The sequence below is a fragment of the Chrysochloris asiatica genome, unplaced genomic scaffold (assembly GCF_000296735.1).
Source record: "Chrysochloris asiatica unplaced genomic scaffold, ChrAsi1.0 scaffold00114, whole genome shotgun sequence".
In the NCBI taxonomy this organism is placed as follows: domain Eukaryota; kingdom Metazoa; phylum Chordata; class Mammalia; order Afrosoricida; family Chrysochloridae; genus Chrysochloris; species Chrysochloris asiatica.
Window position 1 is genome coordinate 10,707,694 of NW_006408632.1, and position 13,900 is coordinate 10,721,593.

Sequence of the window (13,900 nt, forward strand, 5' to 3'; positions counted from 1 at the left end):
GGTCAGTTTCTTTTCATTGTTTTCTTTACATTGAGGTGCATCCAGACTGAAGGCTATGGTCTTTGATCTTCATCAGTAAATATTTCAAGTCCTCTTTACTTCCAGCAAATATTACATATCTTATAGGGAAGATGTATAAAGATTTTATATGTGATATTTAAATAAACATATAAATCATAATTACAAAATATGCAAGTATTAACAAGGACAAGCTTGACACTTAAAACAATTTTCATCCTGATCTGAATCATTTGAATCATTCCAGTATACTTTGACCCTACTATAGATGTAAATCATTCTTTTTTTTTTTTTTTTTAATGTTTTATTGTGAATTATGTGATACTTTACATGGCAGAATATTAGCTTTACATTCCTCCTATGTATCGTTTCATTGCCACGGTTACAATCCCCTCCATGCATCATCAACACAACTAAAGGGACTGCTGATAGATATGTTTTTGTGACTTCTCAGGTACTGTTCAATTATTTAATGTTAACACTGTATCAAGATGCAAGCAGGTTTAAAATGTCAGGATGCTTTTTACTGTATAGAATATTTTATTGCCATTGTAATATCTTTGTATACAGTGATTTTTTTCCTTGGTAATACAATAAATGGAAAAAGTTGTAAAACGTGTAACTAAAATTTTGTTGCTATTGGACTTAAAATCTCAACCATATTTTCTGTTATAGCATCTTTGTGGGAAAGTAGTACTTTTGGTTGCTTAGAAACAGGTGTTTTCTATTGAGTGTTACAGCTGAATTTAATTGCATATATAACTGTGTGCCCTTTGAAATGATAATTGCTTAGCATGCTGAAATGCCTTTTTAAAATAATTTGTTTTCTGCCTTCTACTTTCCTGACTACCTCTCTTCTGAGCTGAACAAGGTACAGGTAGGCATCAGCAAACAAGGTGATATGGTGGCCTGGTGTAGGAATTTAGTATGCAGGGAACATATAGGGTTGGTCTGGAACAAGCCTGCAACAAGAGATTGGTTTCTTATGAGAGGTCTGATCTGTTAGGCAAGAAGCTCTGGTAGCGTAGTGGTTACGAATCGAGCTGTTAACCTCAAGGTTGGCAGTTCAAAACTACCAGCCGTTCCTCAGGAGAAAGATGATGTTTTCTGCTCCCGTAAAGATTTACAACCTCAGAAACCCTTTGCAGGGTCTCTATGAGTCGGAACCAAGTCTACGGTAGTTAACAACAGCAACAATCTGTTAGGTAAATAGATTAAGTTAATGGGAGCTTGGTCAAGTAGAGGAGCTTGAAAAGCAGGATGGCTTGCACTGGATAGACACAGTGGTTGCAACAATGGGCGCAACCACAGGAAAGAATGAGGATGACACAGGACTGGGCAGTGTCGTCTCCTCGTGTACATAGGGGGCTGAGGCAGAACACACTCAATGACACCTAACAACAGTGGAAGACAGTTTCTTACCGTCAAAGAAGGGAGTTACATATATGAAAAAGGGAGATTAGAATGGTTGGATTGGAATTGGAGGTAGTGGTATGAAGTCATAATTTTGAACATATGGAGAGACCATTTTTTAGGTGTGTGTGTGTGTGTGTTCCATAACTTTATTATCCATTATTATCATAACATGAGCACACCAATTGCCCAGGTCTTGGTTTCTATACACCATTTTCCTTTAAAAGGAACCAGAACTTCTTAGTGAAACAGCCCATTCCAGGTCTGGTGCAAGGAAAACATAAGATAAGCTCCTGTTTGTATCCAAAAGTAAGAACATACTCAAAGTATGATGGATTCATGGTAAAAGGACTCAGGAGACAACCAAGTGGGGTTTCCATTGGTCAATTCTGACTACTTTTGAACATCAAAATGTGTAAATATTAATAGAGGTTAAAACCCATTGAATAAAATAGAAAGTCACACATACACAGTGGAATAAATAAATGATGCAGGAGGAAAAGCTCTACCTGTCCATGGTTTGGCAAACCAATAAATGTAGAAAGAATGATGGAATTAGAAATCACTATTTGGCGATCTTTGACATAATTGACAGTCAGAAATCAGTGGGTGATTTTCATGGTAGAAGTTTGCTAGTCTCCCTACAAGGTACTTCAATGCAAAGGGGAAAACATAACTAAAAGTGGAGAAGTTTGACAAGCATTACCTCAACAAGAACTGGACAGATAAAAATTATGTGGCACCTGATAAAATGCAGTTGTTGTTGTTGTTAGGTACCATCGAGTCAGTACCAACCCATAGCGACCTTATGCACAGCAGAACGAAACACTGCCCGATCCTGGGCCAACCTCACTACTGTTGCCACACTTGAGTCCATCGATGCTGCTACTTGGCCATTCCATCTCGTTGGGGGTCTTCTCCTGACAATAAATATGTCCAAAGTATGAGAAACAAAGTTTGGCCATCGTGGCCTCCAAGGAGCACTCTAGCTGTACTTCTTACAAAACGCATCTATTGGTTCTTTTGTCAGCCCATTGCACTTTCAATATTCTCCAATACTGGTAAAATGCAGTAGGAACATACAATCTCTTCTGTGGTTTTCTTGCCAAAAAAGCACAACCTAAATTTTACCATGGGGAAACTCAAATCAGACAGACTCAAATAGAATTTTTATAAAATTCCTATCCTGAAATCTTCAAAAAATGTTAAAGTAATGAAAAAGCCAAGGAAAGAGTAACTGTTTGATGTTGGAGACAAAGCATACCAAATGCAAAGTATGACCCCTGGAATGATTTCCTGGGCCATGAAGGACATTATCAGGACACCTTGCAAAGCTGGAATAGGGCTGTAGATTTCTTAATTGCCACTGAGTTAATTCTGACTCATAGCAATCCTGTATAGGGTTTCTGAGAATGTAAATCTATTCAAGAACAGATCATCTTTCTCCTTCCCGGAGCAGCTAGCAAGTTTGAACCCCAACATTGTGGTTAGCAGTCCAGTGCTAATCCTACAGAACCATAGTGCTCCCGTCGGCTGTGGATTAGATAATAGCAATGTATAAATATTAATTTACTGATTTTAGTGGTTGTATTGTGGTTAAGGAGTCCTGGTGTGGTGCTGTAGGATAAGCACTGGGCAGCTAACTGCAAGATCGGTTGTTCAAACCCACTAGCTACCCCCTGGAAACTCTTATGTAGGGTTGCTATGAGTTGAAAACCACTTGATGGCACTTAACATTTGGTTAGGTAGAAGAACGTTCTTGTTTGTAGGAATGACACACTAATATATGGTGGATTGCAATGTCAGCCCAGTGGTTTAGGGGAACAGTCTCATGCTTTTTGGGGCAACTTTTCTCTAAGTTTGAAACTATTTCAAAATGAAAGACTCAAATCATAAATGTAATATTTATTTCATAATAAGGAGGGTACCATTTTAAAAATCAATTCAAAAGTTCATTCTCTTACTTAGAACACAAGCTCAAAAAGATCTACCAAAGTAAGATGTTTTTACTTTAGGAAATGGAAATTTAACTTATTTTCCTTCAAACAAAGTTGCAAATATAACCAATTATCTTAAAAACTTAGAAATTTTTCATTTTACCAACTTTTTTTCTTGACTTTTCTAGGTATTTAGAATTGATGTTTTCCTAGAACAAAGTAGACTATATTTGGGGAAAAGAGATCAGAAGAAGTATGAAGAACCCATTCTCAAAGTATTATTAAATCTGCTAATTTAAACAAAGCTATAAAAGTAAATAATAAAACTCGTATAAATATAGTTTATAAAGGCAAATGTGAAACCATGGTACTATCATTACTTAATGTTCCCAGTTCTGCATAAAACAAAGACCTACGTTAATTTTTAACAACCTGTGCCTCATGAGTATGTGAACATTTGGAATAAGTACAGTATTAACAGCTAGTGCTTACTCTTTGCTTTACATTTTGCATAAATTTATCAATTTAAGAACTAGCAATCTTCAAATTTAAGCTTGCTTCGGTTCTTGGTTCTTCCATTTTGCAGGTCCACTAGCTTCACAGCTGAACCAAAAAGAAATGTGCAAAAGATTATCTTCCAAATTACTTAAATGTATTTTAAAGCAAAATTTCCCCCACAAAGTGAGAAACATTCACATAGAAGTTCCTACCTTTTATCAGAAGTTTATTTCTGTTAGCCCTTTCTCATTTTCAGGTATTGGAAATTTACTGTTACTCATACATGAAACGAGTTTCAAAGTGATAGGCTGACTCGTGGTCAATTAAAGGAGCGATCTCAAAACTTTTCCCCAATCTCTAAAGTGAATAATTTATCTTGAATAATTTATGAATGATGCTTTAATAGTGACGTGAGAAACAGTAATACAGTACTGCCCAAATCACATGTGTTCTCAAATAAGCTGAAGAAGTAAAATCAGGGTGATGGAAATTATACTTAAATTCTTTCTGAAACTTTGAATGACCCATCTATTTTCTTTGGGTTTCTTTTATATAACTTGTTTTTCCCCTTCACAGCATCAACTGGTATTGTGAATTGTCAAATGGCAATTATATGAGACTGGACATATACATGCTATCAGCATTGGACTGCTACCCCCAAGGTCAGCAGTTCAAACCCACCAGCTGCTTCCATAAAGGTTTACAGTCTCAGAAACCCTACATTGGGTTGCTAGGAGTTGGAATAAAGTAACTGGGTTTGGTTTTGGTTTATTTCTTAATAAGTTCCTTGATTTGATATCTAACCTCTAAAAGTCAATGAAATCTCAGTTACATGAGTTAAAATGTTATCTTCAGTCTCCTTCACACAGTAGGTACTTATATAAGATTTATCAGGAAGGACCTAAGAGGCCAGTAAACTTCGGTTATAATCCTAGATATGGAAGTAACAATTTTAGACAAGTCATTGAACCTCTATTCTTTGGTTTCCATGTTTGTAAAATAGAGATAATATTCATCTACTATGTTTAAAATGGGCTAATATGAGGGTTAGTCAAAAAGTATTGCTATAAAATCATAGAAACCTTCATTAAATGAAAATATCACAGTGTGAAGCTACTGTTTCTCAACATATCCTCATCGAGGTGTATGCATTTATAAAGACAGTATTTCCATCTCTCTGACCCTTCTCTGAAGAATTCTGTGTTTGATTTATACCATGTCAAAACAGCAGTTTGGGCATGTTCCCAACTTCAGTAGCTATTGAATCAATGGTAATTCTAGTCTTCTTCCACTATTTTCTGGGCTTCAGTCACAGTTACTTCATTTGTTGAGGTTGACAGTTTTCCTTTTCTGGATTTATCTTTGAGGTCTTCGCAACCTTCCTTAAAATTTATCTAAAACCTTGTTTTATATGGGTCAGCATTCCTGTAGACTTGTTGGAAAGCTTTGATGATTTGGGAAGTTGTCCACTTGGGTTTTGTTAAAAATTTATTAGTCCTGACTTCAAAATTATTTTCTTCCATGGTACAAAAAATTGTCCTTTTTTTTTTTAAAGGCATCCTAATGAGACTAAGACAAGTATATCACTGAGAGAACTTGTCTGCAGCCATCCACTGATTGTAGAGACAGGTGTAAATATGTGTTTGGAATAAATCAATGCATGCATGAACTCGAACCCTAGTAAGCAAACTCTTTGGTTTTGACTTCATATTGGTGCACTCTGAAATAAACCAGCTCACCTTTGTTCATCAGTCTAAATTTTTCATAATCACATCCTTGGAATTGAAGTTATATTAAATAGCTGTAGGCACTTGTGTCTCCATATTTAAGAGTTATGGAATTTTCATATCATGGTATGCCTTGATTTCTAAGGCTTTATTTTCCCTCCAAAAGAAATGTATTGACAATTTTAGTTTGTTAAGACAATAACTTGAAGTCACTTAAGATTTGTGACAAATTACATCCAGAAATCTTTCTATCAGTAATAGCTTAAAGCTTATTTGGACAAATATGAATGATCACAAATTTGCATTTGATATTTTAGAACATTATAAGTTACTGTGCTGCATAAATCTGTAATCAACATAGATATGACTTTTATTAAGAGAATTTTTAAAATTTAAAGTAAAGAAGCCCCTGGTAGCACAATGGTTAAGCACCTGGCTGTTAACGGAAAGGTTGGCAGTTCAAATCCAACCCATCAGCTGCTCTGTGGGAGAAAGATGTGGCAGTCTGTTTCCCTAAAGAATTTCAGGCTTGGAAATGCACAGTTCTACTGTGTCTTATGGAGTCCTGGTGTGGCACTGTGGGTAAATGCGCTGGACTGTAAAGTCGGTTTGAGCCACAAGGTTGGCAGTTCAAGCTTACCAGCTGCTTTTTGGAAACCCTACTATAGGGCCGTTATAATACAGCTAGGAGCTCTGGTAGCGCAGTGGTTACGAATTGGGCTGCTAACCTGAAGGTCAGCAGTTTGAAACTACTAGCAGTTTCGCGGGAGAAAGATGAGGCGTTCTGTTCCCGTAAAGATTTACAGCCTCGGAAACCCTGTGCAGGGTCACTATGAGTCGGAACCGACTCCACGGTACTTAACAACATGGGTTTAAAACCGACCAAACAGAACAACAACTGTGTCTTGTAGGGTCAGAAAGGGTTTGACAGTAATGTGGTTTTTTTTCATGGTTCTTGTGGGGAGATGTCTTACTGAAATAAAGTAGCTTCTATGATTAGCAGAGAATGTATTCTGTTTGTAAACCTCTCTAAATGAAATAATTAAAGGGAGAACTGCTTCATTTTGTATTTTGCTTTGCTGGAGATAGAGGAGGAACAAGAAAAACATTTAAGACATTCTTAGACCAACTGAACACAAAATATAGACGCATACATAGATCCTGAGATGTTACGGCAAATTTTTTAAAAGATCAACATGATCCAAATGGTTTCCAAGATGCTGTTATGGTGGGCAAATAGCCATTTTACAGCCTTGTGTTGAATGGTCCACATTGTGCCAGGAAAGCCCCATTCTTTGTCTTCAAATTTGAAAGTTAGTCATCCAGGGCAGGGGGCCAGTCCACATCTACAGACTAGAAGGAAGGAAAAAAAAATCCTTAAACAAGGTATTTCTATTGTAATAAGCAGTAATTTAATCATAAATGGATTTGTTTAATATAACGCAATAGGAAAAATATTTGAAGAGCTCTCAAATACTACAATTTAATACCCTAAAGACCATCCTAGAGACAGGTCAGTCACTTAACTAACTGAGTTGCAGTGTTTGGTTACTCAGACTTTTGACTTAAAATAGAACTGGGTAAGTAAAAAAATTTGTAATTCTATTTATGAATAAAGAAGCATAAAAATCCAGGCAATAATGCTAACTTTCCCTCAGAAATCTCACAGAGCAACTCGCTCGTCCGATCACTTTCAGTTTCCTAACAGTGTCTGTGAAATATCTGGAATTAGAAAAAGATCACAGATCTTTGTGTTTCACTTCAGCAAAAATTTTTATTTCTTTTACAATCCAATTCATCTACCTTTACCCTGGTCTGCTTCTTGTGGAACAAATCCTTATCTTCAATTCATTATGAAATTACAAAAATGCAGACTATTTTGTCCCACGTTAACGAGCACATTCCTAGTTCTAGAAGAACCAAAGCACACTTAGTCTAATCTACCCTATGAGCCCATGTTAGAAAAAAGTTGTCATTATTGTTGTTTTAATTTCACTATACCTGCGTTGTTTTGACGTTTCAAGCTTAAATGAACAATGATTGATAAAGAGTCAGTCTTTTACTAGTCCATGAGTCACTTTACATACTAGATTCAGAAAAGGTTTATTAGGAAAGCTCAGTGACTTGTGTATGTCATGTGTGTGTGTTTCTTTTACACATTCCAAGAAACATTTATTTTGGTTTCCTTTTCAGAATACAGGCATACTTCAGAGGTACTGTAGGTTTGGTCCCAGACTACTGCAATAAAGCAAATACTGGAATAAAGCAAGTCATGGCTTTTTTGGTTTCCCAGAATATGGCATTATGAACAAGTTTGAGATATTGTGAGAATTACCAAAATGTGAGACATGAAGTGAACACATGCTGTTGGGAAACTGATGCCAATAGACTTCCTTGATGCAGGGAAGACACGTCAATTTGTCAAAAGCACGTATCTGCAAACTGCAATAAAGCGAGGTATTCCTGTATAGCTGTATACCAAACACCCACACACATGGCTGGTTTCTCCAACCTGGCCACTGATTATAATCTTGTGTCTATGCAGGGACACAAGATGCCTACCATGCTGTATTTTCTAATGGACAATCGGTTCAGAAACACTGGCCTTGTGAGGCTATAACCTATTCTAAGAATTAAGGTCAGAGATGATGAATGCCCTTGGAATTTTCCCTAATAGGCTGTCTTCCTCAAAAGGATAGTCACTAAGGAGGTTCCCTGCAATCTTGGAGATGTGTCACTGCATCAACTATGGAAGACCTATTCTGAAAGTACTTAAGTAGCTGTTTTCACACTTGGCCACTCTGTCTACTTGTTTTTATATAAAACTATGATATTTATTCCCAAGTGCAAAATGTTGGCCTCTCCTAAGAGTGTTTGGGAGAGAGAGAGACTCTTAATCAGATATTCAAGGAGCACAACTTGAAACTAAATACATGTCATGCTAATATTAAATTTTTTTAGAATTGCCTGAAAGATCATTTTATACATTCCTTTCATTACTGCAGAATTTAATCTTGTTTAAATTCAGACTGTAAGAGCTGTCAACTTGCAACACATTATAGAGTCCTTTATCAAACTGTTTTGGCCCATTCTATTTTCTACCTCTATCTTAGTGTGGTGCTGCTGGATAATCTGCTGGACCGCAAGGTCAGCAGTTCACACCCACCAGCTGCTCCTTAGAAACTCTATACAGGGTTGCTATGAGTCGGAACTGACTCAAAGTCACTTAACAACAGCAATTCTGAACCTATGTTTCTCTGTGTCATTAAGTGCCGTTGATTCCTACCCATAGCGACCCTGTATAGGGTTTCCAAGGAGCAGCTGGTGAGCTTGATCCACCAACCTTGCAGTTCAAACAACTTTGCAGTCTGATGCATTAACCCACAGCGCCACACCAGAACTCCGTTTTTTTGTGTAGGCTGCCTTAAATTCTTAATAAAACAAAACAGGTACTAATAAAATTATATGGACAGATTGGCATGAAGGGTACATAGAACATTATTTCCTTGCTTGGTTTAGAGCTGATGTTATATACAAAACACAGTTAGTACATTATCCATATACCTTTGCAAGCATGATAATTAACAACTTGGTTTTTTATTTTTTTAAGAGAAGATAAAAAAAAAATCTGAAGCTAAGAGTCTCTTGTAATACAATGAAATTTTGACCCTTCTTAAATATCTATGAAGGTGAATAGCTCTCTCGTAGTGTACGCTCCACAATAAAATCCTTTACCTCAACATCCAGCTCCAGGATGTCTGCCGTCACATTCATTAGGGAGCCAATGTTTGGCTTGGTTCTCCCAAAGTCTCCATGTACAAACTCTTTAATGTAGCTGGGGTTTGTTTAAGGAAAAAATGAAGATATCCATGCAGTAGCAACTGTTTGATGAGATTTGATAGGTGAAAGGGAAATGACAAAATCAGAAATGTTACAATGGTGAGTTCTTTCTGAACTGCAACTTAGGATGCGCATCTTAGAAAATGAACTGCAGCAAACTGGTTTCTTCCAATCTGACAGCCAACAGCAGGACAGAGGGATCAGTGTTGATGTCACACTTACCAAAAGCCAGGACTTGCTTTGTTCTCTGTAGTTCATCTCCAAGTGCCAATATTTGGGTATAAGTTTTTAGAATTAGCTGTAGTTCAATCCTAAAAAACAAAAACCAGACAACAACAAAAAACCCTCAAATGTTCTTTGTTTGCCACAACTTCCATTTGGTCATCTTTCTGAGTCTGTATTTCAGTCCCGGCAGCTGCTATCTGCCATGTAGCAGACTTCCACACCGTGTCACACACAGAAAGACCTCAGTGATGGTTTCCTTGTAAAGTGACTCACTGCCACAGGGGCAACAGGATGGGAACAACAGAGTCAAATCCACCAAATCCAAGTTAGAAAAAGAGACGTTTTATTAGACGGTGACACCAGCAAAGATTCCCACAGCAACACAGGTTGTCTTAATGGAGTCCCGCACCGCAAGGTCAGTTTGAACTAGAAGGTTGGTGGTTCAAACTCACCAGCCGCTCCTTGGAAACCTTATACAGGGTCCCTATGAGTCAGAACTGACTTGACAGCATTAACCACAACAACTGATAAGCCATACCGTTAGATAACTTACACAAGCTATGGTAAAGTTAGTCAACAAACAGAGTAGAAATGTTTACTAGCTTTTGTTTTAGGCTTAGATGACACTTAACAACAACATATATGTTTACACTGGAATGCACACTCCAGGATTCATGTACTTTTCCAGGTGCTTTACATTATTCAAGTCAAGATAATCACAGATGTAAATGTTGACCACAACAGATAAAACAGTAGCATTTGTGGCTCACAAGCAATCTTGGATGTCTTAATGACCTTCCAGGCCAAACTGTCCAGACAGCCACACACAATATACCGGTCCTTGAGCAATTCAGAGAGTTATAAAAATTCCACGGAGGTTAGGGTGAGGACCAGGCAAACATGGTGTGAGTTAGGCTAACTACAAACCTGGAGTAAGTTAAGTGATGCTGAATGGCAATGCTTTAATAGGTTACAGAAGGTTGTTGTTAGTGCCTTTGACTCAGTTCCAGGCAGCGACCCCATACAGGGTTTTCCAACGAGCAGTTGGTGGGTTTGAACTGCCAACCTTATGGTTCGCAGTCCAGTGCTTGTCCAATAGCACCACACCAGACGTCCTTTATATTCATTGTTGTTGTTGCAAAGTGCCATTGGGTCGGTTCCGACCCATAGTGGCCCTCTATAGGGTTTCTGAGGAGCAGCTGGTGAGCTTGAACCGCCGACCTTGCAGTTCAAACGGCTTTGCAGTCTGACGCATTAGCCCACAGCGCCACACCAGTACTCCTTATATCCATTGGAAAGCATTTTATCACTTCATGCTGTTCAAGATGTACTGATCACAAAACAGTATAAAGCCAAAAAAAAAAAAAAAAGGACAAAAGCAAACTTAAACCAAATCCACTGGAGCTCCCCAATACTTTTAATCAGCAACTCAGCTATGGTACCAAAGCACACAGGTTAGGCTATAAACAGATGATCAGCCTTGATCTGTGAATATTTTAACCTGAATCTTAAACTTTTCTATCACATAGCCAAAGCCCCATGCAGTCTTTGAAAATGATACTAATGGTAATACAGTATCACTATACATGTCTATAAGGAGCTCTGGTAGCGTAGTGGTTACAAATTGGTCTGTGAACCGCAAGGTGAGCAGTTCGAAACTACCAGCCGCTCCGTGGGAGAAAGATGAGGCGTTCTGCTCCCATAAAGATTTACAGCCTCAGAAACCCTGTACAGGGTCGCTATGGGTCGGAATCGACGACGGCACTTAACAACAACAACATACATGTCTATGACTCAAATGATAGGTCATCTGAAATTTTCTGTATTTTGCTTTTTTACAAGGCATGTACAGAAAGAATATCCTTCGTTGTAATGAGGCAGTGGCCAATTAAAGTTAAAGCTAATATGTAAAGTAGTGCCATTTCCTCCCACTACCTGAAGCACATGTTGGATGACTGTTAGGGCCCATTGTGGTCATGAATATGGGACTTGCAAAATACGTAAAGAGAGCAAATGAATCCATCAAAAGTGTTTTCTGTGGACTTACTATGTGCTCAGCACTGTGTGAGACACTGTAATTATGGGAAACAAAAAAAAAAACCAAACCAGTTGCTGGTCGGTCGAGTCCACCTCACAGCGACCCTGCATGTTAGAGAGTAGAGCTTTGCTCCATAGGGTTTTCAAGATTGACTTTTGAAAAGCAGCTCTCTAGGCCTTGCTTATGAGACACTTTTCGATTTGTAGACAACTGCTTAATCATTAAGTATCTTCAAAGTTAACACAGGATTGGTTATTACTTCATTGTCTAAAATCATTGAAAAAGCACCTCAAAACACAATAAGGATTATTCTCCAATATAATGCTTTTCATTATAGCTCCCAGACCAAGTTGAACCTATTTTCTAGGGTAGCATAACTCCTAATAGGGTTCTGGATAGATTATTGCTCTATGAAAGGATACGTTCCAGCTTGAGTCTTCAGATGGAGGCGGAAATGATGCTCATCCACGTAGTGTGTCTCCATGGTATGAATGACCCGAGTCCTCACTGCCAAGGGTCTCCGGTGAAGGACCCGGAGAGGGGTTTTCTGGTCAATCTTTAAGTCCTAGAAAGGAACATGATGCACAACCATGGAGTCAGAATTTTGCTGCCTAGTGAAGTCTCAGCTCTTCTGTCATCCATGACTCACCATAGATGTTTTCTGTTGGGGACTCACATCTGTCAGTCAGGTGGTTGTTGATAAGTGCCATCAAGTTGGTTCGGACTCATAACAACCTTGTATAGATTTTCTGAAGCTTTAAATCTTTTGCAGAAATAGAAAACCTCATCTTTCTCCCACAGAGCAGCTGCTGGGTTTGAACCATAAACCTTGTGTGGTCTGCAGCCCACTGCTTTGCCTATGGAGGAGAAACTAACTAATGCTATAATAAATTTTATCCCCTTAATGGAGTCCTGGTGTGGTGCTATAGGATAAGCCAACCACAGGTTAGCAGTTCAAACCCACTAGCAGGTCCTTGAAAACCCTATACAGGGTTGCTATGAGTCAGAGCCAATTCCACGGCACATAACAACAATAACAAAGTCAAATTCTGTGGCACTTCTTGTCATCTACTTGGTAATTACGAATTGTCTGGGCCCCAGTAATCTCCCAATAACATGAGGACTTTGAAGTCAATGATTCCCAAGGAGTGCCGGTGGCACAGTGGTTAAATGCTTAGCAGTTAATTGAAAGGTCAGTGGTTTGACCCCACTGTGGGAGAAAGATGGCAGTCTGCACCCATGAAGACTACAGTCTTGGAAACCCATGGAGCAGTTCGTTCTCTTCTGTCCTAGAGTCACTGTGTATCAGAATCAACTTGATCCAGGCAGTGACTTTTAGGAAAGTCTCTTTGAGCCCTAATGTTTAACATTGATTAGGATTCTGGAGCTCTACCCTGCTCTTTAAGGAACCCTGGTTGCATACTGGATTACAAGCTAGGCTGCTTATCGCAAAGTCAGTAGTTCGAATCTACCAGTCACTCTGTAGGAGAAATATGAGCCTTTCTATTCCCGTAAAGATTTACAGCCTCGGAAACCCTACACAGAGTCTCTGTGAATCAGAAACAACTGGTGGCACCCAGCCACCACCACAACCACCCTGCTCTGAACTTCAGCAGGGCTCTTCTAGAAGACCATGTTCTTTTGTTTTCTATCTCATCAAAGTGACTTCCAATGGGGGTTTCTGCTGGGATGGAAAATGGCAGGTTGTAGAAATTGAACCATCAGCATTACACGCTTCATGGAAGAATCATACACCTACTCACAGGGTTAAGATACACAAAAAGCTTTGTTGTATGCCATCAAGTTGATTCTGACTGGTAGCAAAGCAATCCTATAGGATTGAGTAGAATTGCCACATAGGGTTTCCTGGGCTGTAACACACTGCTAGATTTTTTCCTGCTGCAGAATGGCTGATGGATTCAAACCACCAATCTTTTGGTTAATTGCATCATTGCTTAAGATGGTGCTTTAAGGTCATTACAAATGTGTGTATAATAAATCAGGACCTTTGGGCGTTTGTTATTCCAGTCCAAATTATTTGTTTTGTTGTTGTCAGGTGCCATCGAGTCGGAACCGACTCATAGCGATCCCATGCACAGCAGAACGAAACAATGTCCGATCCTAGGCCAACCTCACTACCGCTGCCACACTTGAGTCCATCAATGATGCCACCTGGCTGATCCATCTCGTTATGGGTCTTCCTC

At 38.7% G+C, this 13,900-nt stretch overlaps 1 protein-coding gene across 1 annotated transcript in view; it reads right to left on the reverse strand.

Moving 5' to 3' along the window:
• Positions 1-6,743: 6,743 nt before the first annotated feature.
• The window catches only part of PUS10 (pseudouridylate synthase 10), a 117,484-nt gene continuing 110,327 nt past the window's right edge, over positions 6,744-13,900 (reverse strand). Inside the window, exons 15-17 of the mRNA XM_006868029.1 lie at positions 12,119-12,261; positions 9,329-9,428; positions 6,744-6,946 (exon numbers count right to left, since the gene is read on the reverse strand). Of these exons, the coding sequence (XP_006868091.1) occupies positions 6,908-6,946; positions 9,329-9,428; positions 12,119-12,261 (282 nt within the window). The 3' untranslated portion in view covers positions 6,744-6,907. The remainder of the gene's footprint in view (positions 6,947-9,328; positions 9,429-12,118; positions 12,262-13,900) is intronic.